General features: G+C 36.1%; 1 protein-coding gene across 10 annotated transcripts in view; it reads right to left on the bottom strand.

Annotated features, from left to right (window-relative positions):
- Positions 1–14644: 14644 nt before the first annotated feature.
- CTTNBP2 (cortactin binding protein 2) overlaps positions 14645–26907 on the bottom strand; it is a 125516-nt gene continuing 113253 nt past the window's right edge. For 5 of the 10 annotated variants that reach the window (XM_036230990.1, XM_016163266.2, XM_036230997.1 and 2 more), the window contains exons 20-23: positions 25725–25785; positions 21437–21569; positions 20221–20322; positions 14645–15789 (exon numbers count right to left, since the gene is read on the bottom strand). In XM_036230990.1, the coding sequence (XP_036086883.1) occupies positions 15544–15789; positions 20221–20322; positions 21437–21569; positions 25725–25785 (542 nt within the window). In that variant the 3' untranslated portion in view covers positions 14645–15543. Of the gene's footprint in view, positions 15790–20220; positions 20323–21436; positions 23049–25011; positions 25047–25724; positions 25786–26907 lie in introns of those variants that run through there. The other 5 variants (XM_036230994.1, XR_004954068.1, XM_036230995.1 and 2 more) reach the window with 5 other exon arrangements.

The raw sequence follows: 26907 nt of genomic DNA, 5'->3' as shown, positions 1-26907 counted from the left end.
ATTACTTTCAATGTTTAGTATGTACCGGGCACCAATCTTTCTTCTCCACTTTGTAAATCTTCCTATTCAGGGCCTTGATCTGGGCTGGATCATGACCACCTCATGCCTGGATTGCTAATCAATTGCTCAGTCACTCTCTATGGTCTCATATGCTCAATTTCTAACACAATTGGGTAAGTATGGTGTCCATATATGTTGTCCAGTAGCTTTGGGGGCCTCTCTCTTATTTCCCAAGCATAATTGATGCTACTGCATTTTGCATTTTTTTGTACATTTGCAAAGTATCTGATTGTATGTACTAAGGCACTCCCCTCTGCTAGATGGTAATAACTTTGTGGGCACAAAACTACACACACTTGGTATGTAGTAGTGTTGGTGTAGGATCTTAGTTACTTGCTTAGTTTTCTTACTTGCTAATGAGCCTGTAAACCACAATCAAGGTAAACAAGCTAATCTTAATTGTTCATTCTTGTTTTACTCTGTTTGAGATGCTAGATACCATAGACGAGGTGATTTATAAACAACAGAAATTTTTTTCTCATTGTTCTGAGGCTGGGAAGTTCAAGATCAAGACATGGGCAGAATCAGTGTCAAGTGAGGACCTGCTTCCTGGTTCACAGACAACTTTATTTTTCCTGTGTCCTCATGTGGCAGAAGGGACAAGGGTGCTCTCCGGGGTCTCTTTTATAAAGGAACTAATCTCAGGAGGGCTCCAGTCTCCTGACCTGATTCCTCCCTAAGGCCCCACCTCCTAATACCATCACATTGGGGGCAAAATTTAAACGTACAAGTTTTGAAGGGACACAATCATTCAGTCTATAGCATTTCACTTGGATCTTTGTGTTGGTTTTCAAAGCATTGGGACTCCAACTATTCATAATATGTGGGATTATTTGAATGAAAACTTCACTCGCAGTAATAAACCTATAAGTTCTTCTTCTGCCTTTCAACTAACATGGAATAAAAACCACTGAAAGATACAAGAAGCCTAACACTGTACAGTCAAAGCTTCACCTTATAAAGTAAAAACGATGTGCCACTTTTTCTGGGAAATGTCCTTATTGTACAGTATGGAGGCTATTCAATGCTATTGCTAAATTCTTCAGGTAAAGATTAATACAATTCATCAACTAGCTATGCTTACCCTCACTGTCTTCACTGTTAATGCTACACTGTGGACTCCAGTCAAGAAAGCATGTTTAAGACCTTTCACATTTGATTGATTCACTCCAGGCTTCATAATTCATACAGAGGTATTAGTAAATAGTTGTGAATGAAATTTGTGTCCTGGAACCCTTATCCATCATAATGAGGCCTTCCAAGAGACTTTTCTGATGAAGTTTACTAGCAGCTAATGCTAAGATATTTCATAATTGTGATTTTGCATCTAAAGATTCATATTTTATTCTCCGCTTAGACATAAACTTTGAAAACAGATTTCAGCTCTAATCTCTGCCTGTTCTGTAGATACCATTAGTCTATAAAGGTTCCTTTTCATCTGAGAAGGTCAACAGAACACAGAATGAATTTATTTTAATAATCCTTTTGTAGTAACAGTATTTACTTTTAAGATCATTAAGATGCATTTTTTTCCTCCCAAGCAGCAAGCTGGGCTGTTGCCACTAACAAAAAAAAAAAAAAAAAAAAAGTTGAGTGTAAGTGTTGAAGGAGAGGCTGAAAACTTAACATTATGAAGGAAAGAAAGATGTGAATGGACAGTACCTTAGAGCAGCTAATGAAAGGGCTCTGAGGGAGGTTCGCTCTTCTCACTCAGATGTGGAAACTCATGAGAGATTCCTCTCAACCCCATGTGAAAACTCTGTTTTCATTCTCTGTACCTTTTTCTTTGCACTTTGTTTTATTATTTGAGGGCTGGAGAGGTGAGCTGGCCTTCTTTCGATTTAAGGTTCTTGCTTTTTAGCTTACAATTAGCTGAGTGTCTGGCTGTCTGAGGCCATTCAGAGCTCCACTGCAAAAAGCAATCTCATCTTTGATCCAATAACCCTTTCCAACCAGGATTTATATCCTTATCAAAATCTTTTTCAAACAATACTTACAGTCATCCTGTTCATAGGTAAATTCCAGGTGAGTAAACATTGTCAAACACTTTCCATGCTACCTTGGTAAGAAAGCATCTAAGATATAACTAACTGACCCATGGTTGTAGGACGCTCACCTAATAGTCAACCACTTTTCAAGATTGCTTGTAACTACTAGGTTGCTGGTAACGTTGCTCTGACATCCTATCTTTAGGCTTCTTTGTTCTCACCTACAAAATGTGATAAAAGGGTTACTTGATCAGTGTCTCGACTGACCAGTTTATAGACCACTGAAGCACATTGGCTGATCATGTCCAAGTTCAGTCCTGAACTTCCTCATGGTATGAGCCATGATAGCTGGATCCTTTTCCTCATCCCTTCCCTTCTGACTCACTCTTAGAGACTTTTGCAATTAATTTAGATCAATGACCAGTTCTCAGGCTTAAGGTTAGGAATTTACCAAAGGAATTTACTATGATGCTAATAAAGCTTAAGTTCTTGGACGTTCACTTTTACAAGCCTCCAAATATTTTCCTCAGCAGCTGCAGGATAAAATATTTGCCAGAGCATGTGTTACAGATATAGGACACTTTCCCAGAAGCCCTGATGGTCCCAGGCCGGTCCTATCTGTACACCTTTAAAACAATCCTGGTAGACCTTATCCAGGATCAAATTCTATTTACTGCTCCAAAGAGAAGAAGCTGTGTGAGTCACTGCTTTGCTCTCCAATCCAGACCACCATGGCTTGGCCTACATGGTCACCTAGCCTACTCTGCCCACAACCAGAAGCACCATCGTAGTAAGAAATATGCAAATGTGGCATTAAAAAATGAAACTAAAAATTTTTTTTGTCTATACTATTAATAAATCAAAATAAATTCTGAGCAACTCTGTTAGAGTCAAGACTCAATTATCTTTCTATTTTTTCTGTAGAAAGTTTTACAATACCATTGCTATGTGAAAAGGACAACAATTTATATATGGTCCATGAAAGAGTACAATCCTTAGATTGAAACTTTTTGTTGTCATTGCCATTGTTTTGGTAAAGATTTTACTGAAATATAATTCACATATAGACAGGACATCATACAATTCTTCCATTTAAAACCATTACTATTCAATGCGTTTTAGTATATTCACAGAGTTGTGCAATCATCTCCACAATCAATTTAAGAGATTTTTATTATCTTGAAATGAAACCTCCATACCTTTTATCACTTCCCTCAACCCCTCTATTTCCCCACCCTAACCAACCACAAATCTACTTTCTGTCTCTACATAGTTATAAGTTTTTAAAAAGAAATTTAGAGTGTTCTATGGGACAATTTAAAACAAATTTTTTAATATATTCTGTGGCTTGGATTTTCCCACTTCGATTACTTGGTGTGGATAAAAAGACACTGGATCCTGTTCTCAGCACTCCAGTTGGCCTAGCACACATAACTAACCACACTATTTACTTCAAAATTAAGGCAGAACCAAGTAGAATTTTCTAAGACTTTATATCATTATATCAAAGCATGCCATTGAAAAGGAAAAGATATCTACATTATGATTAAAGAAAGTCTTTGCTTTTAGATAGGTTTTCTTTCTTTTTTACAAAAATAGATCCTTCATGGTGTGTGATATGGTAGAAAGGTATATTACTTAGGACTTACAATCACAAGAGATAGGCGTCTGACTCACACTGGCTTAAGAAAAAAGGATAACTTATTAACTTATGTGAACCCAGCGTTCCTTAGGTAGTGCCAAATCTAGATACTCAAACCCTATTATCAAGATTCGGTGTTTTCTCATCTGCCTTTTTTTGTGTTGGACTCCCTTCTAAGGCAGGCTTGCTCCTTGAGGTGGCAATGGCTGCCAACAGCTCCAGACTTAGTCTATCCTCTCAACAACATTGGTAGTAGGGGGAATGATCTGGACTGAGTCACAGGCTAATTCTTGGAGCTGGAGAGCGAGTCAGCTCTGCCTGGTCCTCTTGACAGCAGGGAAGGAATTGGTTCCCAAAGAAAATCAGGTGTGGTGAAGGGGGTCAAGTGGGAGCAGGTAAAAACAAAGGATCATGATTAAAGAGTGTGTCAGCATGACTCATGAAACCTGGGCTTTAGTCTAATTTGTACTAAGTGGTTGTATTACCTGAAGCAAAACACTTAATCTCTATAGGCCTAGATTTTTCATTCTGTAAAATTACATACCTGCAGAAAAAGTACTCAAAGTTCTCTGTTAGTCTAAAATTCTAATTCAGTAATAAATTGGCTAGATGTTTTGCTATCAATCCAATTTTCCTTGATAAAATCAGTACAATAACTTTCATGGAATAGCAATGTGTCCTACGGCAAATCTAGTTCTGTCTGGAGTAATAAGGTCGTGTGTTGTCTTTGATATTGAGTGTTGACGAGAAGAATGAGAGGTTTCTAACTCATTTTTGAACTTTTCAGTCTGAATTTAAATACTTATTTTTTTAGAAGAAGCCATGCTGGCTATAAGGTTGCTTTCAGCACTTTATGTTTATATCTACCCTTGTGGTGTTACTTAGAGAATCAATGAATCCTTGGAAGTAGCGGGGATCAATTAGGAAAAATGAGGCAGAATCAGGTTGCTAGCATTAACGACCCTTCTGATATGCTGCTAAAAAAAGAAAGGAGCTATCATCACATTCATCAACTGAGCTGAAGCAAAGATTGAGCCCAAAAGAAAGGTCTTGAGATATTTAATTAGTGCCATGACTAGTAATCAACGTAGGCAACTAGGCTAGCTCATGGCGTGATTGAGAACAACTGGGAAGAACCTTGATGGAGAGGAGAAAAATTCTTAATGTTTTGATATGACACATGACTTTTCTCAATTCGAGATTCTTGCTTTGAGTAGTAAAAGCCTTTCATTTTAACAAATTTTCAATCAAAATGCAAGTATCTGTGTGCCCCATAGATTACTGAGACTTAAATGTTAATTAAAAATCAAGAATTATGAATTTTTTAGAAGCACCATCAAAACTTGTATGCTTCTTCTGTCTATAATATTGGCAATGTATATCTTGGTTTTTGACTTTGGTATATATAGATGAGTCACTCCTCTAGGGTTTCAAAGCAACACCTCTTGAATTTAGGGCAGGCTCTTTCTCAACTTGGACATGAATTGCAAGTACTCTAGGCAGGTGGACGTTTTCTTACAATGCAGGGCAAGCACCATTTACATGGAATGATATATAAATGGTGTGCCCTGAAGCATAAGTCTGTTGATGTTTCTTTAAAGACACTGGCTAGACTCCACAATATGCAGATTGGCTATTCCCAAAGGGAAATGGAGCTTGATTTGAAGTTAAAAAGCAGGCATTTGATCTCAGTTCTACCCCAAAGTACTATATGCCACCATGAATCTGAGGCTTATTTTTGGAAAGTCTAAAGTGATTATGAAGTACATCAGTCAAGGAAGGTGTGAGAAAGAACAAAATAATGATCCATCTTGGCAATGCAAATGTTCCAATGAATGGGTAAGATGAGAACTTTACAGAGTGTAGGCTTACACTGAAATAAACATGTAAATACCACAAGACGTCCATGACTGACATGACTGCCAGGGAGAACAGTTTATAAATGATTAGTTGGTACAGCAATGCTCTTCAAGTACACTGGATAAATATTAGGTTTAAAGTTAAAGTATTTAATGTATAAAGGATTTATACATTAATATTTAAAGGATTAAGTGAGGTATAAATTTATATTTAGCACCTTGAAAGGAAAGAAGATGGTGTTGTGTTCACCCCACGATGACCCCCACTTTCCGAAGTGCCAGTTATTATTATTTTTCAATGGTGGTGGGAGTGCTCTCCTATTACCAACCTACTCCATATTAATGACTCCAGGAGTTCTAAAATTTTAAATGAAAGATATGTAGATAACAATTTTAGTGGTGATCATGGTGGTGGTGGTAAGATCTTATAGCTTTTCTTGAGAAGAATTTGAACTTAACCAGGGTTCCTTCTTAGAGTAGGACACCCCCATAATATCATTATCATTTCATTTTTACTCGTTCTCGTCAAATATTTATATATATTATAGTACTACTGTATATTGGTACTAGTAATTGGAGATGAAAAGAGATGAGTAATGCACAAATGGCATTTGCCTTCAAGTAGCTAATAGAGTACCTTCTGCTTGGTTGATTGTAAATATTTGGCACAATATTTTTTCCCCCTCAAAGTTACTGGACTCAGTTAGAATTAGCTGGATGAAATGTTTCTTCACCAAAACTACAATCTTCAGCCTGTGTTTCCTTTTTGTCTTATTCACTTTTCTAGCCTTTGGTCCATTTTCCCTGTGGCTCTGTTGCTCCTCACTCACTCCCTATTCCAGCAAGTTGTCTTTCATTGCTCCCATCCCAGCACCTGGGGCATCTCTTAATGTGAAGAACATCCCTTCCCTTATTGTAGATGATTACTTCCTTATAACTAAATGTAGAGATTCTGATTCCATTTCTCAGTGTTCATCTTAGAGGGAAAAAAAAATACTAATCTGAGATTGAGGTACTTGATAAATTATGGGAGGAAAGATTCTGTAGTTAGAAGGTACTTTTGCTCCAAATTAAAAACCTAAGCTCACAAAAGTAAAGCATCACAAGCTCACTGATGCAAATCACACAAAATACCACAATGTATCACATTTTAATAAGACAGTTCAGAAATGAGGAAGAGAGGGGCAGGAGCATCTCGGCTCATCACTCAAATTACACCACACAGGTGTTATATATTACACTAGTTTCTATTTCATTATTCACAAGGACAGTCTTGAAAATGCCACAGTAAATTGTCAGAAAGATCTAAATAACAAACAGGTTTGACAAAACCAAGTCATGCTGCTTTTGCTTTTAAAAAATATTTTACTGAAAATATTATTATATTTGGACTTAAACACAGTTGAAGAATTTGTCAGAAAGAAATAGACTATTGATGATTGGTTAGACCCCTTGGCACAGATGCACAGAAAAAAATTAATTTGATCAGTCTTTTTTTTCTTTCTAAAGTGAAGAAAAGTCCCCAGATCAATGTGTGACCATCATGGAAATAACTCAGCTTAAGGCAGAGTGATTTAAATATCTGTGTACTGTTTTTTGTTTAGAGGACAAAGCAGATACACCAGAACTTTTTGGATTAAAAGGAAAGTGATGTGTTTAGAGAGCTTGTTGGAGTTTTTCTTAGGATTGCTTTAAATCTGTAGATTTAGGAAATATTGACTCAGTATTGAATCTTCCTAGTCACTAACATGCTATACCTTAACATTTATATAGATCTTCTTTAATTTCCAGCAATATTTGTATTCAGTTTATAGGTCTTGCACTTGTTTTATTATATTTAGTCCTAAATATTTTATATATTTGATTTTTCCCCAGCTTTATCGAGATATAATTGATATGTAACTGTACAAGTCAAAGGTGTACAACACAAAGGTTTGATATATCTATTTATTGAAAATGATTACCAGAATAAGTTTAACACATCCATCACCTCACATAGTGTTAATTTCTGTGTGTGTGATAACTTTAAAGATCTACTTCCTTCACAACTTTTAAATATACAACATCGTATTGTTAATTATAGTCACCATGCTGTGTATTACATCCCCACAACTTAACTGTCTCATAATTGGAAGTTTGTACTTTTTAACCACTTCCCCTGTTTCCACCAGCTTCACTCCCACCCCCACCACTGGCAACCACAAATCTGATCTGTTTCTATGAGTTTGGTTTTTCTTTTAGATTCCGCAAATGAGAGTGCATAATACTCTCTTTTTCTGTCTGACTTATTTTACTTAGCATAATGCCCTTAAGGTTCATCCGCGTTGTCATAAATGGCAGGATTTCCTTCTTTTTTTTTTTATGACTGAATAACATTCTCTTTTATGTATAAATAGATACAGATATAGTCACATATATAAACATATATGTATATATACATATGTAGATTAGATAGATTGATAGATGATAGATAGATGATAGATAGATGATAGATAGATGATAGATAGATAGATAGATAGATAGATAATCTCATTTTCTTTATCCATTCATCCATCAATGGCACTTAGGCTATTTCCATGTCTTGGTTATTGTGAATAATGCTGCAAATGATCATTGGGGTGCAGATATCTCTTTGAAATAGTGATTTTCTTTCTTTTGGGATAATTCCACCCAGAAGTGGAATTGCTCATATTTTTTTGAGAAACCTCCATACTGTTTTCCACAGTGGCTACACCAGTTTACATTCTCACTAACAGTGCAGAAGAGGTCCCTTTTCTCTACATCCTCACCAATATTTGGTATCTCTTATGTTTTTGATCATAGCGTTTCTACTAGGCATTAGGTAATATCTCATTGAGGTTTTGATTTGCAATTCCCTGATAATTAATGACATCGAACATCTTTTTATGTATGTGTTGGCCATTTGTATGTCCTTTTGGAAAATGTCTGTTCAATTCCATTTTTAATTTGGATTTTTTTTTATTTTGCAATTGAGTTGTATGATCTCCATGTATACTTTCGGTAGTAACCAGATACATGATTTGCAAATATTTTTTCCAATTCAGTAGGTTGTCTTTTCGTTTTGTCTCATTTTTCTTTTTTGTTATGCAGAAGTGTTTAGTTTGATGTCATCCCACTTGCTTATTTTTTTTATTTTGTTGCTTGTGCTTTAGGTGTCATATCCAAAAAATTATTGCCAAAGCCCAAAAAGAATTTTTCATTTGTTTTCTTCCAGGTGATTTATTGTTTTGGATCTTGTCATTTAAGCTTTTAACCCATTTTAAGTTAATTTTTGTGAATGATATAATATACGGGTATAGTTTCATTCTTTCACCATATACATGTCAATATGTACTTTTCCAGTACCATTTATTGAAGAAAGTGTCTTTTCTCCATTGAGTATTTTGGGTTCTCTTGTCAAATATTAGTTTACCATATATGCATGGGTTTATGCCTGGGCTCTCAATTGTGTTCCATTGGTCTATATGTCTGTTTGTATGCCAGTATTGTACATTTTTTTTAATAAGGTATAATTGACATATGATATTATATTAGTTTCAAGTATACAACATAATATTTTAAAATTTACATATATTGCAAAAATGATCACCAAAATAAGTCTAGTTAACATCTGTTACTATATATAGTTACAGAATTTTTCTTGTGATGACTACTCTTAAAACTTATTCTTTTAGCAACTTGCAAATACAGTATTATTAATTATAGTTTCCATGGTATGCATTACATCTCCATTAATAACCTATTTTATAACGGGAAATTTGTACCTTTTGATTCCCTTCGCTCATTTTTGCCACCCAACATGTCCCCATATCTGGTAACCACCAATCCATTCTCTGTGTCTTTATCGAAGCATTATTTACAATAGCCAAGCTATGAAAGCAACCTACGTGTCTATCAAAGATGAATGGTTAAACCAGAAGTCATACATATGTACAATGAAATATTGATCAGCCATTAAGACAAATACCATAGAGTTTCATTTATGTGTGATATCTAAAAACAAAACAAAACAAAACAAAAACCAAACAAAAAAAGGAACAAAAAAACAGCAAAATAGACTCATGGAAATAGAGACCAAAAGGATGGTTACAGCTTTGTAATATGTTTGAAATCAGGAAATCTGAAGCCTCGGCTTTGTTTTCCTTTTTCAGAATTGCTTTGGCTATTAGGAGTCTTTTGTGATTCCATACAAATTTTAAAATATTTCTGTAAAAAAGTACCACTGGAATCTTGTTAGGGAGTCTATTAAATCTATAAATGGCTTTGGGGAGTTTGAATATTAATTATTCCAATTCACAAACCACAGGATATCTTCCATTTATTTGTTTGTTTGTTTATGTCTTTCATATTTATTCATGTCTTTCATATTTATTTATATCTTCAATTTCTTTCATCAATGTCTTATCGTTTTCAGTGTACAAATTTTTTACTTCCTTGGTTAAATTTATTCCTAAGTATTTCATTATTTTTGATGCTATTGTAAATGGAATTGTTTCATTTCTTTTTCAGATAATTCATTCTTAGTGTATAGAACTGCTACTGGTTTTTGAATGTTGATTTTGTATCTTGTAAGTTTACTGAATTTGTTGATTAGATCTAACAATTTATAGATGGAGTTTTTTTTAGGATTTTCTGTATGTTAGTTTTTGTCATCTGCAAACAGAGACAATTTTACTCCTTTTTTTTTTTGATATTGACGAATTTTATTCTTTTTCTTGCCTGACTGTTCTGTCGAATACTTCTGGTACTATATTGAAAAGGACTGATGAGAGTGGGCACCCTTGTCTTATTTCTGGTCTTAGAGGAAAAGCTTTCAACCTTTTACCATTGAGTATATTAGCTGTGGCCTTGTCATATATAGGCTTTATTATGTTGAGACACATTTCCTCTATACCTAATTTGTTGAGCATTTTTATCATGAATAGATGTTGAATTTTATCAGATGCTTTTTCTATACCTATTAGATGGTCATATTATTTTTAATTTTCATTATGTTGTGATTTATCACATTTATTGATTTGCATATGTTGAACTATTCTTATGTAGCAGGGCCAAATCCACACTTGATTATGATCCTTTTAATGTGCTGATTGATTTTTGAATGCTTATCAAAACTTACATTTCCTGATACAAACCTCAGTTGGTTATAATGTATCTTTTACGTATGTTGCTGGATTCTAGTTGCTAACATTTTGTTAAAGATGTTTGCATTTCTGTTTATGAGGATTATTGGTCTATAGTTTTCCTTTCTTGTAGTGTGTTTCTTTGGTTCCTATTTTTAATTAATTGGTTATTTTTTATTGTTTCATTTTTTCCTATGCTGTTGATATGCTAGTTATATATTTTAGGTTTAACTTTAGAGTTTTTCTTGGATTGACAATGTGTCTATTTATTACCTTGTACCTTCAACCCTTCACATATAATGTAAGAACCTTGCCACTATTATTACCATTTCTTTCCATCTTATCCCATCCCTTGTGCTATTGTTGTCATACATTTTACTTTTATTTAAATGTCGTAAGTTCCATAATTCATTGCTTGTTACTTTTTTCTTTTAAATAATTATCTTTCAGTTAACTTTACTCACATATGTATCGTTTCTGGCAACACTCATTTTTTTTTGGAGGAGGGGGGTAAAGTCCAAGTTTTCATCAGATATCTATTATTTCATCTGAAGAACTTCCTTTGCTATCTCTTATAGGAAAGATCTGTTGATGAGAGCAAACTTCTATTCTTCTAAAAAAATTGTCTTCATTTTTTTTTGCTGTAAAATTTAGTGTGATTTCAAAGACTTAGTGTGAAAAAATAATTTAAGATGCCACAATACTTTTTTATATTACTTTTCGAAATGATAATATTTTGGATATAGTAGGTTAAATAAAATATATTATTATAATTAACTTCATCTTTTTAAAAATGTGGCTACTAGAAAATTTAAAAATATATACGTGGCTCACATTTTTGGCTAATATTACATTTCTTACAGACAGCACTGATCTCTCTAAACAGTCTTTTAAAAACAAGTGAATGCCTAACAGTTGCTTAAATGCTTCCAGTGACTTCTCATTGTGGTGTAGATTCTTACCAGAGCCTACAACCAGACTCCAATCTCTGTCAAACCATCTACCTTCATCTCTCTCTCTTAGTTCTTCTCCTGGCTGAATGTGCTCCAAGTCCACAGGCCTCCTTCCTATTCATTACTCTTTTAGGGCAGTTTCCAGTGCTACTTCCCACTGGCTTCTCCATACCTTAATCTCTTTCATCTTTCAGGTATAGAAGTGAATGTTAGGACCTTGGAGACCTTTCCATGAACCATTTTGCCCCAAAGTATTCCTTCCTCCATGGGCTTTACCAAGTGCTCTCTAGCCTATCACTCTACTGATTTCTTTCATAGAACATGTAGAACATAAAATTATTTTTGCGGTTTATTCATTTACTCACTGTCTCACACTAATAGGCTAAAAGCTCCAAGATGGGAGGCACCTGGAGAGCTCTAACACTTTATCCCGTCGCTAGCTCAGAATTACTTCACTGAATGAATAGGATCTGAAGCCACTCTGAACAGATGTAAACTTTTGAATTATCTCAGGAGAATCGTATTCTTAATTTTTAAAAAAATACAACCCAAATAACTTTTATGGTATGTTTAGTTAATACTCTCATAAGGTATGAGAATGTATAGGAACAACTATCAGTATTTCTCATTTTCTGTTTTGTTCTTCCTCCTAAGAAAAATAGTATTTCTACTGAGGATATTGAAGCTCAGAGATATTAAGTATCATCTTAGCTTTGTGGTCAGAATTTGAGCTCCTGACTCTTGATATTTAAGTGTTAGCTTGACTCTTAGACAGAATAGGTATGGTATATAACTCTACATATCCCTTCTCAATTTTTCCCAAGTCCTCTCTCTCAATTTAACACTTAATAGGTACCTTGGTCCACAACTAAACATATTTATTCATCATCATCATCATCATCATCATCATCATAAACTAAGAGAGTATACCTATGCACTTATTTACACCTTTGATACCTGTGTCATCATCATCATCATAAACTAAGAGAGTATACCTATGCACTTATTTACACCTTTGATACCTGTGGGATGTGGGATGGTCTCTGAGAAAAATGATCTTGCAAAAGGGATGAGATAGAATTCAGAAAGCATCACATAACTCCAGAGAGTGACTTTTCTGTAATGGGTGATAGTCATTAACTACTTGTGCCTAAATCAGGTGGTGGCCATAGCTAGCCTATTGAATTTAATTATCATTAACTGCCTAGGAAAAATATTGTATTTGTGAAAATTTGACCTTGCCTATAAAACTTGGATAATTTTCCTCATAGTCAGATTTGATGACATCTCTGTTTTCTCTTTTACACAAGCAACTGCAAAATGTATTTGTCTATTTTGGAGACACTCATCTTCAAGCTAAAAGGAAAATGGTTTTTTTTCTTTTAGCTAATGTGTGTTATAGTTAATTTCCAATTCAACATTTTTATCAATAAGTTGTTCCATGTAGCTATAATTTAAGATACGATGCTTATAGCTACCAGTATTATTTGTGAATCTTTACCTCGAAAAGATGTTGGAATGCCACAACGAATTCTGAGATAAATTCATTACTTTTTATCAGTGAAGAAGGCAACGAGGAACATTTTATTGTGTTACCTCATTTAATGCTCACGGACAACTTGTAAGGTTGTCATGATCCTATTTTACTACTGAGAAAACTTGATTAGAGAGTAATTTGTCTTAGATCACACATCTAATATATGGCAGTGCTCAATTCAGCCCCAAGGCTAACACCAAAGACCTTTTTAAGCCCTAAACACTCTCACCACCCCCCCACTAGGTTCCCTTATAAGATACTGACTTTCAAAGAGTTTTGGCCATGACCCACAGAAAATGTTTTGCTTTACATCACAAAGAAGTATATGTATGCATGTAACTACACGATGGAAACAAAAACTTCACAAGCTTTTCCTTTACTGTAATACTGTGATGTACTCCGTTGTATTTGTTAAAAACTGCTAGTTTTGACTCATTAATTCATATATGAATTAACAGATCTCTACCTGTATTTTGAAAGCCCCTGATCTAAATGCCCACTTTAGACATTTTGCAGTCTGCCAATTATAAAATGTGCACACAGTGAACTTTATTGAAGAATCAAAGCTATATAAATCAGCTACTGTAGGTCCTTTGAATAATGTATTCCAATTTTTTCTTGGTCTTTGGTACACTAATGGGATCTTTCTTTTGAAAAGCTGCTAAAACACGATGTCTAATCACTACAAAAAAAATGATATCATCTAAGCAGGTATATAAGCAGGAGGAAACACACAGTAGAGCCACCAGAATCTAGGAATATTGGTCTACGATTTTGAACAGTTTTGTTCCTAAGATTAGTGCCTTTTTGTGAAAATACTTGAGTGTCAACTATCTCTAGGGCACCAAGAATTTGGTTCCAGCTCAAAGGGGTTAGTGTTCAATTCTAAGACTGTTTCCTCTGGCTTCTTGCACCGGCCCACCCACCTTGTCCCCTGCTCTAGTCCCCATCAGCCCCATCCCACCACACACTTTCCTGTACACGAGGTCAGAGCTGTACACCCCCAGGATTTCCCTGCAGAGACAAAGCCCAGGCAGATCGCTGGCCGTGTTAGAATCCAGTTCTACCGTGACAGACCTTTCTGTACTTCACCCCCTGTGGCATCATCTTGACAACACAATTTTTTAAAGCTACTCAGGCAATCTTGTAAAGTTTAATTAGTATCAATGCACACTTCAATATAAACCATTCTGATCAAGAAAGGGCTTTTAATACTCTTAGCCAAGTGAATGATTGTACCTTTTGAGGGATATCTATGGAAAAAAAAGGGATTTGTTCAGTGAGGACCTTTAATTCTAGAGTTCCACTTAAATGTTTACTTTTATTTAAACCAACTATCTAACAAGGGTGGGTCTTTCTGTGAACAGCTAGTGAAATACCAACACGTAGGACACAATTTATAAATTTCCCTAAATTGGACACAAATATTCGTTGTAGGGATAAAGTACTACGGCAACATTATTTCACTAATTCAATATTTTATTCAATGTCAAATCATCTTAACTTTGAGTTGTATAAGTAAGGGTAATCTCAGTAATTTTAGAAGAAACAGTTCTAGAAAATATCAATTTATTATCAGTTAGTTGTGCACTAGAATTAAATCAAAGAGGGAGTTAACTCTGAATTAATTTACTGAAGCATTTACACAGTTATTTTTTATATACACTTAGGTACAAATTTCTTGTAAAAAGATAACATTTTTATTGCATTATATAATTTTATGTTTTACAGTCATAATGCAAACTCAGAAGCATAAATATACATGATGCAACCAATCAGCAAAGTAACCATTAAAAGATTTTAAATGTAAAACTGGAATCTAACAGGCAAAATACTTAATATGGCTTTTAATGGAAAATAACTATTTAAAAATGATTAGTTATTGCCCCGTTCTAGTCACTCCTCAAGTGAACATAAAATTATGATCTCCATTTAAAATGGTACACTTTAAGCCAATGTTGTATACACATTTTGTAACATGTAGTATGCAATATGATGTATGACCTTTCTTAAATATAAACATATGTACATATATATATAGATATACAGTACACAGACATTTGTTTTAACACCCCTGAACATGTTGATTAAAACTAGTACAATATTTCTATTATAAAACTACTTGAAAAGTTGGCATCATTTCTTGGTATTGAAGTTTAATCCTACAGAATTGAAAAAAAAAAAAAAACCCAAAACGTTGGTTATAAATACATTCTTTACAAAAAGTTGAATAGTGGTCCCGCACTCATACTTTATATTACAGTGAAAACATTTTATTCATTTAAAGGATTTACATCTTGTCATCCTTGGTTTCTGTGTGAAATATACAGAAGTTAAGAGTGAGAATATTGTAGGCAGGCCTATTTGTAAGGTTTTTCTACTTGTTCATTTTTGTGTAAGTTCCAAATCTCTTCTTTTGAGTTGTTGTTTATTTCTATTTGCCTTGTATTACTGCTGCTGCTGCTTCTTTTGGTGTTCTGGGAACACTGGGTGACTTTACTTCTAGGAACAGGAAGAAAAGATTTAACTCTTGAAACACCCGACTCAGTCTTTGATTTACTGTTGCTGCATTCGGTAGTTTGATGGCTGCTGAGAGGACTGACATCCTGCAAGAGAAGAAAAATTTGTCCTATTTGACACTCTTACCAACTTCCACTGTCAGCCCTAACTCTTCCTCCTCTCTGTCTCAGAGCATGCATGTAGGAGTTTCTCCATAAGCAAAGTTCTCATGAAAAAAGACAAGACAATGGAGAGAAGAAGCTGAATAATTAACTCCCTATAGACCCACTTCCTGATTTTCATTAAGCCCTTCGTGGTGACACAAAAGTGCAAGATACAGGGGTCAGTGACTCAAGTGCCAAAGAGTCTGGTATCTTCTCACCAAGAAGAGCTACATGGGAATCATCAAATTGGACTACTTGTGAGCAGCTGTACAAATCAACTGTATCACCTGTGTGAGTCACCTAACTTCTGTTTTCAAATCTGTACACTGAAATTTGGATTATTACTCAACAATCAACAAATATTTTTGAGCATTTAATTATAAGATGAACACTGTACTAGGTGCCTGGCATATCGGAGAAAACATAAAAGAGAAACATCCTTGCTCCATACATAGTGATTCAAGGCTTCTGCATAGCAATTCTATAATTAGATGGCTGAGGATCTTCCTTGACTGGAAAGCGCATGCTCTCATTTTTCAGTATTTGTTTCAAAACTTTTATGATCACCTGTTCCATGTCTTTTATTCTGCCCAGAAGAAACTGAGAGCTGGACAGATAAGATCCCCTATATTGCACTAAATTCTGGCAACCAACAAACATTAAGTGAAGCCTACTAAGTGAGCTGCCCCAAATGCCTCTGAAGCAGTGGACACTGATTACAAGATTTAAAATGTAAAATCGGAATTTAACAGGCAAAATACTTAATATGGTTTTAAATGGAAAGTAACTGGCTTGAGCTGGAAGGTGGACTCTCCTGGGTATCTTCTTAAATCTGTAAAAATGTGATAGTCATGGGCCTAGTAAGGCCAACTCCACTGGCAATTTAGTCTAAAACACCAGCAAATTCAACACATATAGTATTCAGAAGACATGGCGCATTATAAGGATAACAGCTAATTGAATGATAGAATTTATGAAGAGAGGAGGTGGATGTTAACTATAATTTTGCCATAATCTTTGACCTTCCTATAGAAATCCACAGGGGCAGTGAGTGCCAAGGCCCAGAGAGAAGGCAACAAATAACATGTTGTTTGCTAGTGGTGTGCATCACGAAGGCAAGTGGTGTCCATCTTTATGGTCCAAGTACTCACATGAAATGAAGTACCAGAAAGCATCATAATAGCTAAAAATGTTGGGGTGTTGAGGCTGTGCATGGATCCGTGAGGCTGAATCAGTCCGTGGAGGTGTGAGGGTGGAGGAGGAGAAGGTGTGATGAGAGTGTGGAGAATCACTGGCTTAGTGAGGCTAACGATTCCATTCAAGGCTGGGAGTGTGAGAATCGGGCAAGTGAATGACACAGAGAGAGAGATGTTCCTGACACACTGGCAGCCAAGCATAGGTTTTGAGATGTTTTCCCCAAACTAAGAAGTACCAGAGCCCTAGACTAGGAGAGTTAAGAGTGTTTAATGCTTCCTGAGCTAAAACCCAAGTTATCTATTAAACATATAAGGTTACTATCGGTGTTGTCCATATTAAGCTAAAGAAAATCTTCAGTTTGTATAGAAAGACATTGCCTGTAAATAGCCTTGAAGAAATATTAAGTCAGAGTCATCCATCCACCCATCCATCCATTCATTCCTTCATTCTCTCATTCAATACTGAGCATCTCCTGGAAGCTAATGGGATACTATAATCCCTGCTCTCGAGATGGGAAAGTAGGGGGGCAGAAAGTAAAGGAAAACACTGTAGGGAAGATGGCTCTTCAAGGACATATAGGACTGTGACAGGTGACGAGAGAATGGGTTTCATAAGTAGGAGAAAGGGTGAAGACATACATGGGGAGGTGTAGGGTGTGGTGTGAGAATAATAAAGTCCACACAAAAACAAGTTGCGTGAAGGTATACAAACCCCTCTTAAGATATATTTGGAAAGAAAGCAATGGGGTGGAAAATAAGAAGGGTGATAGAAGAGCTATGTTTTAGAGCCGTGGGTCCAAGCCCCAGCTGCACGTGAGACTCGCCAGGGACATGTAAAAACCTCAGTGCCCAGGTCGCACTTCAGACCAATTACATTAAAACCTCTAGGGACCAAGCTGAGGCATCAAGGAGTAAAAAAAAAAAAAAAAAAAAAAATCCTGAAGTGGATTTAATTATGCAACCAAAGGTGAGAACTTTTGCTTTAGGGGATTAATTTGAATTTCATGAGACGAAAACTTATTTATTAGTATCTACTTTTTCTATCGATGATTTAAATATGTGTGTGTACTTTTTTTTTTTTAATTTAGAAGGTTGGCTAACATGCCACCCGATTAATAAACCCCGCTACATTCCTTTACTGTTGGAGCATAAGGAGTTATTGTGGCAAATGAGGTGAAGGATAGTTTCTGATCCTTCCAATGGAGAATGGTGACTGCCAGGCCCTTCTATAGCCACACAGGAGAAAGTGATTTTGACTAAGCCAGTGAGCTCTTCTAAAGAGAATAACTTCCTGATAACAGAAGAAACTGGGCACCTAACCAAGAAATGCTAGCTGTGTTTACCAGGATAGAAAAGGAATGAGCCTGCCAAGCTTTTAGGTTGCCAAATGAGTGTTACTTTGCCCTCTGCTGGCAGGTTCTGAGAAAAACATCTAGCATTTGAGGAAAGTCCCCCTAAAAGCGATCAGTGGGGCAAAGAAAAAGAGCAGGAGCAGCTGTCCTGATACCCACATGGAATCACCCATTTAAACAACCACATAGTTCTTTTGTAAGAGCCCAGAAAGTATAAAAGAATCCATTTTTTTAAAGGCTCCTTTTAAAACAAAGCTGTCCCAAGCTGCCAGGGGCTCATTGCATGTTCAGTACTATTTTTATGGACAGTACCTTACTGTAGCGATGTAATATAATCATGTGACACAGGGGTAGGGGTGCAACACTGTCTCCATTAGACATTTAAACAAAGGCAGCTAGTCATTACCAGTCAATATTTTTATATAGGAAAAGTGATATGGCCCTGTGGAGAAATGGTGGCTCATTGTTCCTCTTCCTAGACCATCATGGCCCCTTCTACTGACTGTTTCACGAGAAATCCTAAAGAGTGGTCCTGGAGGCCCAAGAAATGTGCTTTGACCCAAAGCCCACGGATAGCCCTTGAATAAAATATTTTCCAGCCAGAATTCTCAGTCATGATTCCAGGTCACCTCCTTAAGTCATCTTCCCTTACATACTCTCAAAATTATGCTTTTACTGTGCTTCTAACCTATTCTAAATTGAAGAAAAAAAAGCAGACATATGATGGAGTGAGCCAGAAAGGTCATGCTCGCCTTCGACGATCATCATGTTATACAGTAAAATATGTAACAGCCTTGCCAATACCTCCTCGCCCCCCATCTCGCCCCCTCCTCCGCCCCCAACACATAAAGCTCACAGTTTCACATATAACTAATGAGGACTGACACCTAATGAAGCAGTGAGAAAGCAGGGGCTGAGGAGCTCAGGGCTGTCAGGTGATCAGATAAGGATTAATAATTTAATAGTCTCACCACGCTCACTTTATAATCTTTCTCTCTGCACTCCCCCATACAGGTTTTTTTTAAGTACCAGGGGAGTGCATAAGAACAGAATGTGAACCACAGTTGACATAGCTTGGTGAACAAAGCACATATTACTAAATGCCTCTACAAAATCTGCATCCTCACAAAAAAACTACTGGGTAGGAAGTAGTTTTATCGTTTCTGTTCACCCGGGAGCACCATGCTGGACCATCTCTTGCCATTTGTTAACCAATGGTAAAGTTATAGCACGAGGATAATGATGAAGTCTTTTGGAGTCCTGGCTGCCATCTGACATTCTGACTTGTTTTTAAAGGGCTATCTCTCACTGAAACATAATGCATATTAGGGCAAGTTAAGAAACGAAATTAAAAATGAGATTTTTTTTTTTAACATGTAAAAGATCTTTATGTTATCACTTGGCCCTTTGCTGTAATTAACTTCAAAATTTCAAGATGCAGGAAATCTTAAAAGTTCTTAAATGAAAAACAATACATTTTAAAGGGAACAACCAAGAAGATAGACATTACGTTATTTCCAGTTTTTCTGTACATGAATGAAAACAAATGAAGATTTTCTCAAAAGATGCCTAAAATTTTGAAATAAAATTTTAGGTATCAAACAGAAGAAAAAAAAGTAATGTTTTTCTGTTTCATTCTTTCAAGTTATCATTCAAACAGTAATTTTTCTAATCTTGATTAACTAATGAACACATTTACCTTTATCCTATTTCTCACTTCATTACTGTGGTTTAAGAATAACTGTGTGATTCACGCTGAAAGATTTATGAAGTCAATTCCAAAGCGATCCTTCTTTGTCTCATTTTGGGGAGAAATGGGCACTTACCTTTTGTGACACTGGCATTGTTAGATTACTAACAGTTGCTGAAAATGTAGAGTTGTTTCTCGAATTATCAAACATCCTTAAATCATTCCTGGAATCTGCAATCTGGAAAATATACAATTCATCAAGTCATGTGTTCACAGTGACACTGTGCCACACACAAGGCACAACTGAAAGTCACTGTGGAAAATCCACAGCAGAAGTGTTATCTTGCTCTTCTTTCCCGACCCGCAGAAGCTCTACAGAATGTCCCCTTCGTTCCTGTGCTGGTCACATGATAGGCTTGAGGCCTTCATGGGAACTACCAGCAAGTGCATGATGAACAGTCTCTAAGGGAAAAGAGTCTATTTTAAAAAGTCAAAAGAAGATGAGCCCTATAGAAAAATAAATCACTTGGCAAGAAAATAAAGAATATAAAAATTGCAAAATTTTGATCATTACAGTATTGTCCCATTGGATGTTTCAGTTCATTTCCAGCAAGGTTAAATAAGATGGCTAATTTTACTTTGTCCTAGAGATCACAACTAGTAAAATGTAACGGTTGAGTCATACAGTGGAAACTGCACACATTGTAACTATTTCTTATGCTCCCTTTCAAGTAAAAAGCATTTATCAAGGAAGTCTGGCCCAATTTCCTGCAGATATCACAGCATTGAAACTGGTTGAACTTGATTCTGTTAATGGTTTTTTGAGACTTAAGGTCACTGATTTCCATATTTGGATCTCAATTTTCACAGTGTAAAGACTGTGACCATATGCATTATACAGCCCCAAACTTTTCCTATTTTTAAAAAAGTTGTTGCTGTTGCTCTGTACATATCATGAGTCTGCTGTGATGCTCTTACTGATAGATGACTTATGGCCAAAGTTAAGAATATGAAAAGAAAAAAAAAGCCTGAGGAAACTTAAACTCAGGGTTATAAATGCTATTCAAATGTGTTAGTGCAATTTGTGCTAATATAATTAACATACACAATTTTAACTTAATGTTTTTCAGACGAGTTTGGAAAAGCAAGCTGTCTTAAATAGAACACCCTTGTTGTATAAATGATATCTTCTTAGAAAGGGTTTTTCTAAGCAAGTAAGGGCTATTCTGATCTGTAGCATTAACCATACTATTCTACAAGGCACTTTCAGGGAATGAGTTAGGATGTGGCTCCAAGAAGTCTCTCTGCTGTTGGGTGGAGCCATTCAATGTCCTCCCAGTTGTACTGCTTACCTTGCTTATATCGGATTCAGATTTGCTGGAACACATACTCTGAAGTTCCTTGACAAGGTCTGCTTCATCATCCGAACCCAGATAGAGCCTTTGATCCAAATTCAATGTCGATGACAGATCATTCTCTAAAGACCTAACACAAAATTCAGAAGAGTTTTTCAAAGTGAGAACCACAATTCAGTTCCTAATATGTAAATCTAGACACTGTACCTCATCTTTGGATTTGGTGTAGGGTAGAAAATTGTTTTTAAAATCGTTTAAATGAGTTCAAAATGTCATTCAATGCACAACCCACTCACATCGGATTTTGATAACTCCTACTCAAAATTCTCAATAGGATAAAATTTTATTCACAAATAAATCCACTTTGACTTACAACATTCCAGTCTCCTTATTCTTCCCTCTTCTCCGTCTGCAAGGCCAGATAAAGCTAACACACTAAACACCTGTGGTGTGATATAAGGGAACAAATACAAATTTCAAACCTGGCTCTACCACTTACTAGTAATATGGTCATGAGTCAGGTTTACTTTTTTTATTTTTCTTTTTTCTTTTTTTTGCCTCCTTAACACCTCAGTTTCTGGGTTGGATTCCTTACACCTACATTATAGAGTTACTGGGAACATTATATAGGCTGTTGTACACAATGGATCTGGCAGTGAGACTGGCAGAAAGAGGCATGAGATGCTGTCTCCTTATCTGCCTTCTCTCTCTCCACCCTCCCTGCTTCTGTAATTCTGCGAACCAGGGGGCAGGATCCTAAATGTTACTTGTCAAGTGATAGGGCACACAATATATTGGGTTACAATGGGGAGTATTTACAAACGGTTCAAACACTTCTTGTCTATGATTAACCAAATCATTCCTAATACCTCAAAATTTGTAAGCTGAAATAATCAACAATTCCCTACAAGCAACATAATAAAATTATCTGTTAAAATATTTAGCACCTAAAAGCAAATGTCATGCCGTTTCTGTAAATCTAGCATTAAAAAACATCAGTCATCTAAAGTCTGTTTAAAATGGGCAAATGCAGGATTTCACCATATCTACAATATTTGTGTCAAGTGCATTAATAATAATCAAGTTTGATTAAAACCAAAGCCAATATTTCTAACCATTTCAATAAACTAAAAGTAAAATAGGCTTTATATTAAACTTAAGAAACATTTTTAAAAATATTTCATTCACTTATTAGATTTCAGTTTAATACTAGCATTTGAAAGACTTCTATTGCTTTTTTTAAATTATATTAATGGTATAATAGATTTTGCAATAAAGATAGCCAAGTAGGTAAACACTGCTTGTCTCTTCTCATGGCCATGTCAAAATTACAACTAAACTATAGAACAACCATCACTCAGAATCACTTGAAGTCTAGCTGAACAGAAGTTCTACAAGTAAGGACATACAGAGGAAAACCACCTTGAGACTGGTAGGAGGGGCAGACATGAGAAACAGGCTGGTCCCACACTCACATGTGGTGGTTAAGGACTAGAAGGGATATCTTGGATGCAAAGGTCCCGCTGGAGGAGTGAAGGGTACCAGCCCCACACTAGGTTCCTCAGCCCAGGGTTCCAGTGCCATGAAGAGAAGTCCCCACAACTTCTGGCTGTGAAAATCAGTGGAGATTTTGGCTGAGTGAGATGGGGGCTAAGGGAATTGCCAACTTCTCTTAAAGGGCCCGTGCACAGACTTACTCACTGAGGGACTCGCTCGCTCTGAGGCCCAGCACTGTTGCAACTGCTTGAAATGTGACAGGGACATATGGAAATGAATTGAACTATTTGGCTTCAGGGCTGGAGAGGACAGCCTTCTCCCAGATGGAAGTGCTGGCAGAATCCACTGTTTCTTTGTTGAGATTCCCCTATTGTGGTTTACAGCCTAGGTGGTCACCAAACATGAGTTTCCATCAACCTGGCTGACATTAATATCCCTGCCCTAGTGATTCCCTGAGACCCCACCTTTCCCAACATATGGACCCACATAATCCACTTCCACTGGCTTTCCATAGAAATGCCCTGTCTTGGCTCATGCTACAGAATTCTCCCAAAAATCTCAAAGGTTCACAAAATCCAGACAAGCAGCATCTGGCTTTGGCATGCCCTGTACCTCTTGCTGAGCAGCCCCAAGACTGGCACTAGCAGTAGCCAGCCTCGGTTCATGGCTTGGCTTCTTGAGGTACATCCAAAGCCAGTGAGTATGTTGGCCAACTATGGACTGTTTGGTAGCTCATGCCAGGTGGCCCTGGGCAGGGCACAAGCTATGGCTTAACTTGAATGTGGTGAGGATCCTTCCAGGAGGGTTCTGCATTTCCAGTAGCCAGCTTTGTAGTGAGCCAGAGCACCATCAGGGCGGCATTGTGAACAACACGCCCAAAGGACAGACAAGCAAGACACCAGAGCACTACTAAAGCAAATCCTACTCCAGAAGAAGAACTAGACAAAATGGAGACAAGCAATCTGCCAGATGCAGACGTTCAAAATACTGGTTATAAGGATGCTCAAACTTAGGGAGAAAGTAGAGAAACTAGGTGAGAACTTTAACAAAGAGATAGAAAACATTAAAATGGAGATTGAAAACATTAAAAACAACCAGTCAGAAACCAAGAATACAGTAACTGAAATTAAGAATACATTAGAGGGAATCAACAGTAGATTAGATGAAGCAGACAATCAAATCAGTAATTTAGACGATAAGGTAGCAGAAAACATACAAACAGAATAGCAACAACAACAAAAAAGAATTTTAAAAAATGGGAATAATTTAAGGGGCCTCTGGGACAACATCAAGTGTACCAACATCTGCTTTATAGGGTACCATAAGGAGAAGAGAGCAAAGAATTGAAAAACTATTTGAAAAAGTAATAATGGAAAGCTTCCCTAACCCAGTGAAGAAAATAGACATACAAGCCCAGGAAGCACAAAGAGTCCCAAACATGATGAACCCAAAGAGGCCTACATCAAGACACGACATAATTAAAATGCTAAAGGTTAAAGACAGAGAGAATCTTAAAAGCAGCAAGAGAAAAGCAATTTGTTACCAACAAGGGAGTTCCCATAAGCCTGTCAGTTGATTTCTCAACAGAAACTTTGTAGGCTAAAAAAGATTGTCATAAAATATTCAAAGTGATAAAAAGCAAGGACTTAGAACCAAGATTACAACCCAGCAAAGCTATCACTTAGAATTGAGGGACAGACAAGTAGCTTCCCAGACAGGCAAAAGCTAAAAGAGTTCATCACCACCAAGCCAGTATTACAGGAAATGTTGGAGAGACTTAAAAAGAAAAACAAACAATTAAAAATAAAAATAAGAGAATAGCAATAACTGCATGTCTATTAACAATTATTTTAAATGTAAATGGATTATATGTTCCAATCAAAAGACAAGATGGTTGAATGGATAAGAAAACAAGACCCCCATATATGCTGTGTATAAGAGACTCACTTCAAAAGACACATAGACTCAAAGTAAAGGAATGTAATAAGATATTTCATGAAATGGAAATTAAAAAAAAAAAAAAGCAGAGGCAATACTTATACCAGACAAAACAGACTTTAAAACAAAGGTTATAACAAGAGACTCCGTAATTCCACTTCTGGGTATTTATCTGAAAAAATCCAAAACACTACTTTGAAGACACATATGTGAATCCAAATGTTCAGTGCAGCACTATTTACAAAAGTCAAAATCGGAGGCAACCTGGGTGCCCATCAATAAATGAACGAATAAAGAGGTGGTACATATATACAATGGCATATTACTCAGCCATAAAAAAGAATAAAATTTTGCCATCTACAACAATGGATAGACCTAGAAGGTATTGTGCTGAGTGGAGGAAATCAGACCGAGAAAGACAAATGCCATATGATTCCACTTACATGTGGAATCTAAAGAACGAAATAAACAAACAAAACAGAAACAAAGCCATAGATACAGAGAACATTTTGATGGTGGCCAGATGAGAGGAGTTTTGGGGGGATAAAAAAGGGAAGAGATTTAGAAGTTCAGACTGGTAGTTATGAGAGTCATGGGAATGTGAACTATAGCCTAAGGAATATAGTTAATGATATTGTAATAACTATGTATGGTGTCAGATGGTATTAGATTTATCAGGATGATCACTTTGTAGGGCATATAAATGTCTATTCACTATCTGGTACACCTGAAACTAACATACTGTTGTATGCCAACTGTAACTTGAAAAAAAACCCAGCATAATAGTTGCACAAACTAATAATCAGAACATGTATTGTTTGCTCACAGTTAATCTGAAAGAAGAACTTACTTTTGTTTTGACAAAGAATTCCTGTTAAAATTCAGCTGTGATGTAGTCATATTATTGATACCTGTTTAAGGAAAAATGCAATCATTTAAATAGAATGAATCACTGAGCCTATGCATCTTGAACTTGAACTCTGTAAAAGAAACAGACCATGGGCTCTGCTGTAGTTTCATATTACTTTTAGACTGAATCCATCTCGAGGGATTTCTCTTCAGGGCAGTGGATGTGGATGTAATTCCCTGCACAGCCATTGTGAGAAGGTCTCTCATGTATTTACGACGGACACCACCCAAGGCTTAATTCAGAATCCTGAATTTTGCTTCTAGCAATGGCCCCTCTTCTCAGTAGTCAGTCAATCAAGTCCCTACGTCCAAAGCTTTTGCTCTCAAAGCACCTTAAGAGGAGTTTAATACCTGCCTTTTTCTACCTTTTCCATCCAGCACTGACTGTGTAGATCAGGTGTCGTTTTTGATGTGTGGCCCCATAAGGAATCACAGTGTGTGTGGCATTAGTAGTGTACCTGTAGAAATTTAACTTTTAATTGCTTCGCACCATACCGAATAGAAAATGTGAACAAAAAACAAAATGATAGAGAACAAAAAATGTCAAATTACACCGCTTGCAGTAAATATTTTAATTTGTATCAGTAATATATACACACAAATGCACAGGTTTGTGTGTACCGGTCACAATGCAAAGTATATTTCTCGTTACAGGGTATAGTCAAAAATGTTTAAGAGAACACTGCTAATAAACCATTTCAGACTCTCAAAAATGTCTTTATAATAAAAACTAAATTTTATAAGCTCATTAAAATATTTAGTTGCTTCTGAGTGAATTCTAAAATTGTATGCATACTGCTAATACAAATTCTCTCTAGAGAATGATTTTGAAAAGTAAATTGACTTTAAGATCTTCTCGCTAAAAGCAGATCATCAGAGACAATCTCTGTATTAGTTTCTTTACCCATACTTTTCTCATTATTGTCAGAAAGTATTGACTAGTGGCTTTTCCAATTTACCAGAAGTGCCCAGGCCTGTAACCTGATATTACACTTTCGTGTTTGAGATCAGGAAAGGAAGAGGCTATGTCTTCACCAAACTTCATGACCTGCCACAGTGACCTACATGGAATGCAAAGGGGCTCCTATTTTGATATATTTTTAAACAAAGGTTTCAAAAAAAAA

This window comes from Rousettus aegyptiacus, unplaced genomic scaffold (assembly GCF_014176215.1).
Source record: "Rousettus aegyptiacus isolate mRouAeg1 unplaced genomic scaffold, mRouAeg1.p scaffold_m13_p_13, whole genome shotgun sequence".
NCBI classification, from domain to species: Eukaryota; Metazoa; Chordata; class Mammalia; order Chiroptera; family Pteropodidae; genus Rousettus; species Rousettus aegyptiacus.
This window is presented reverse-complemented; position numbering and strand designations above follow the sequence as displayed.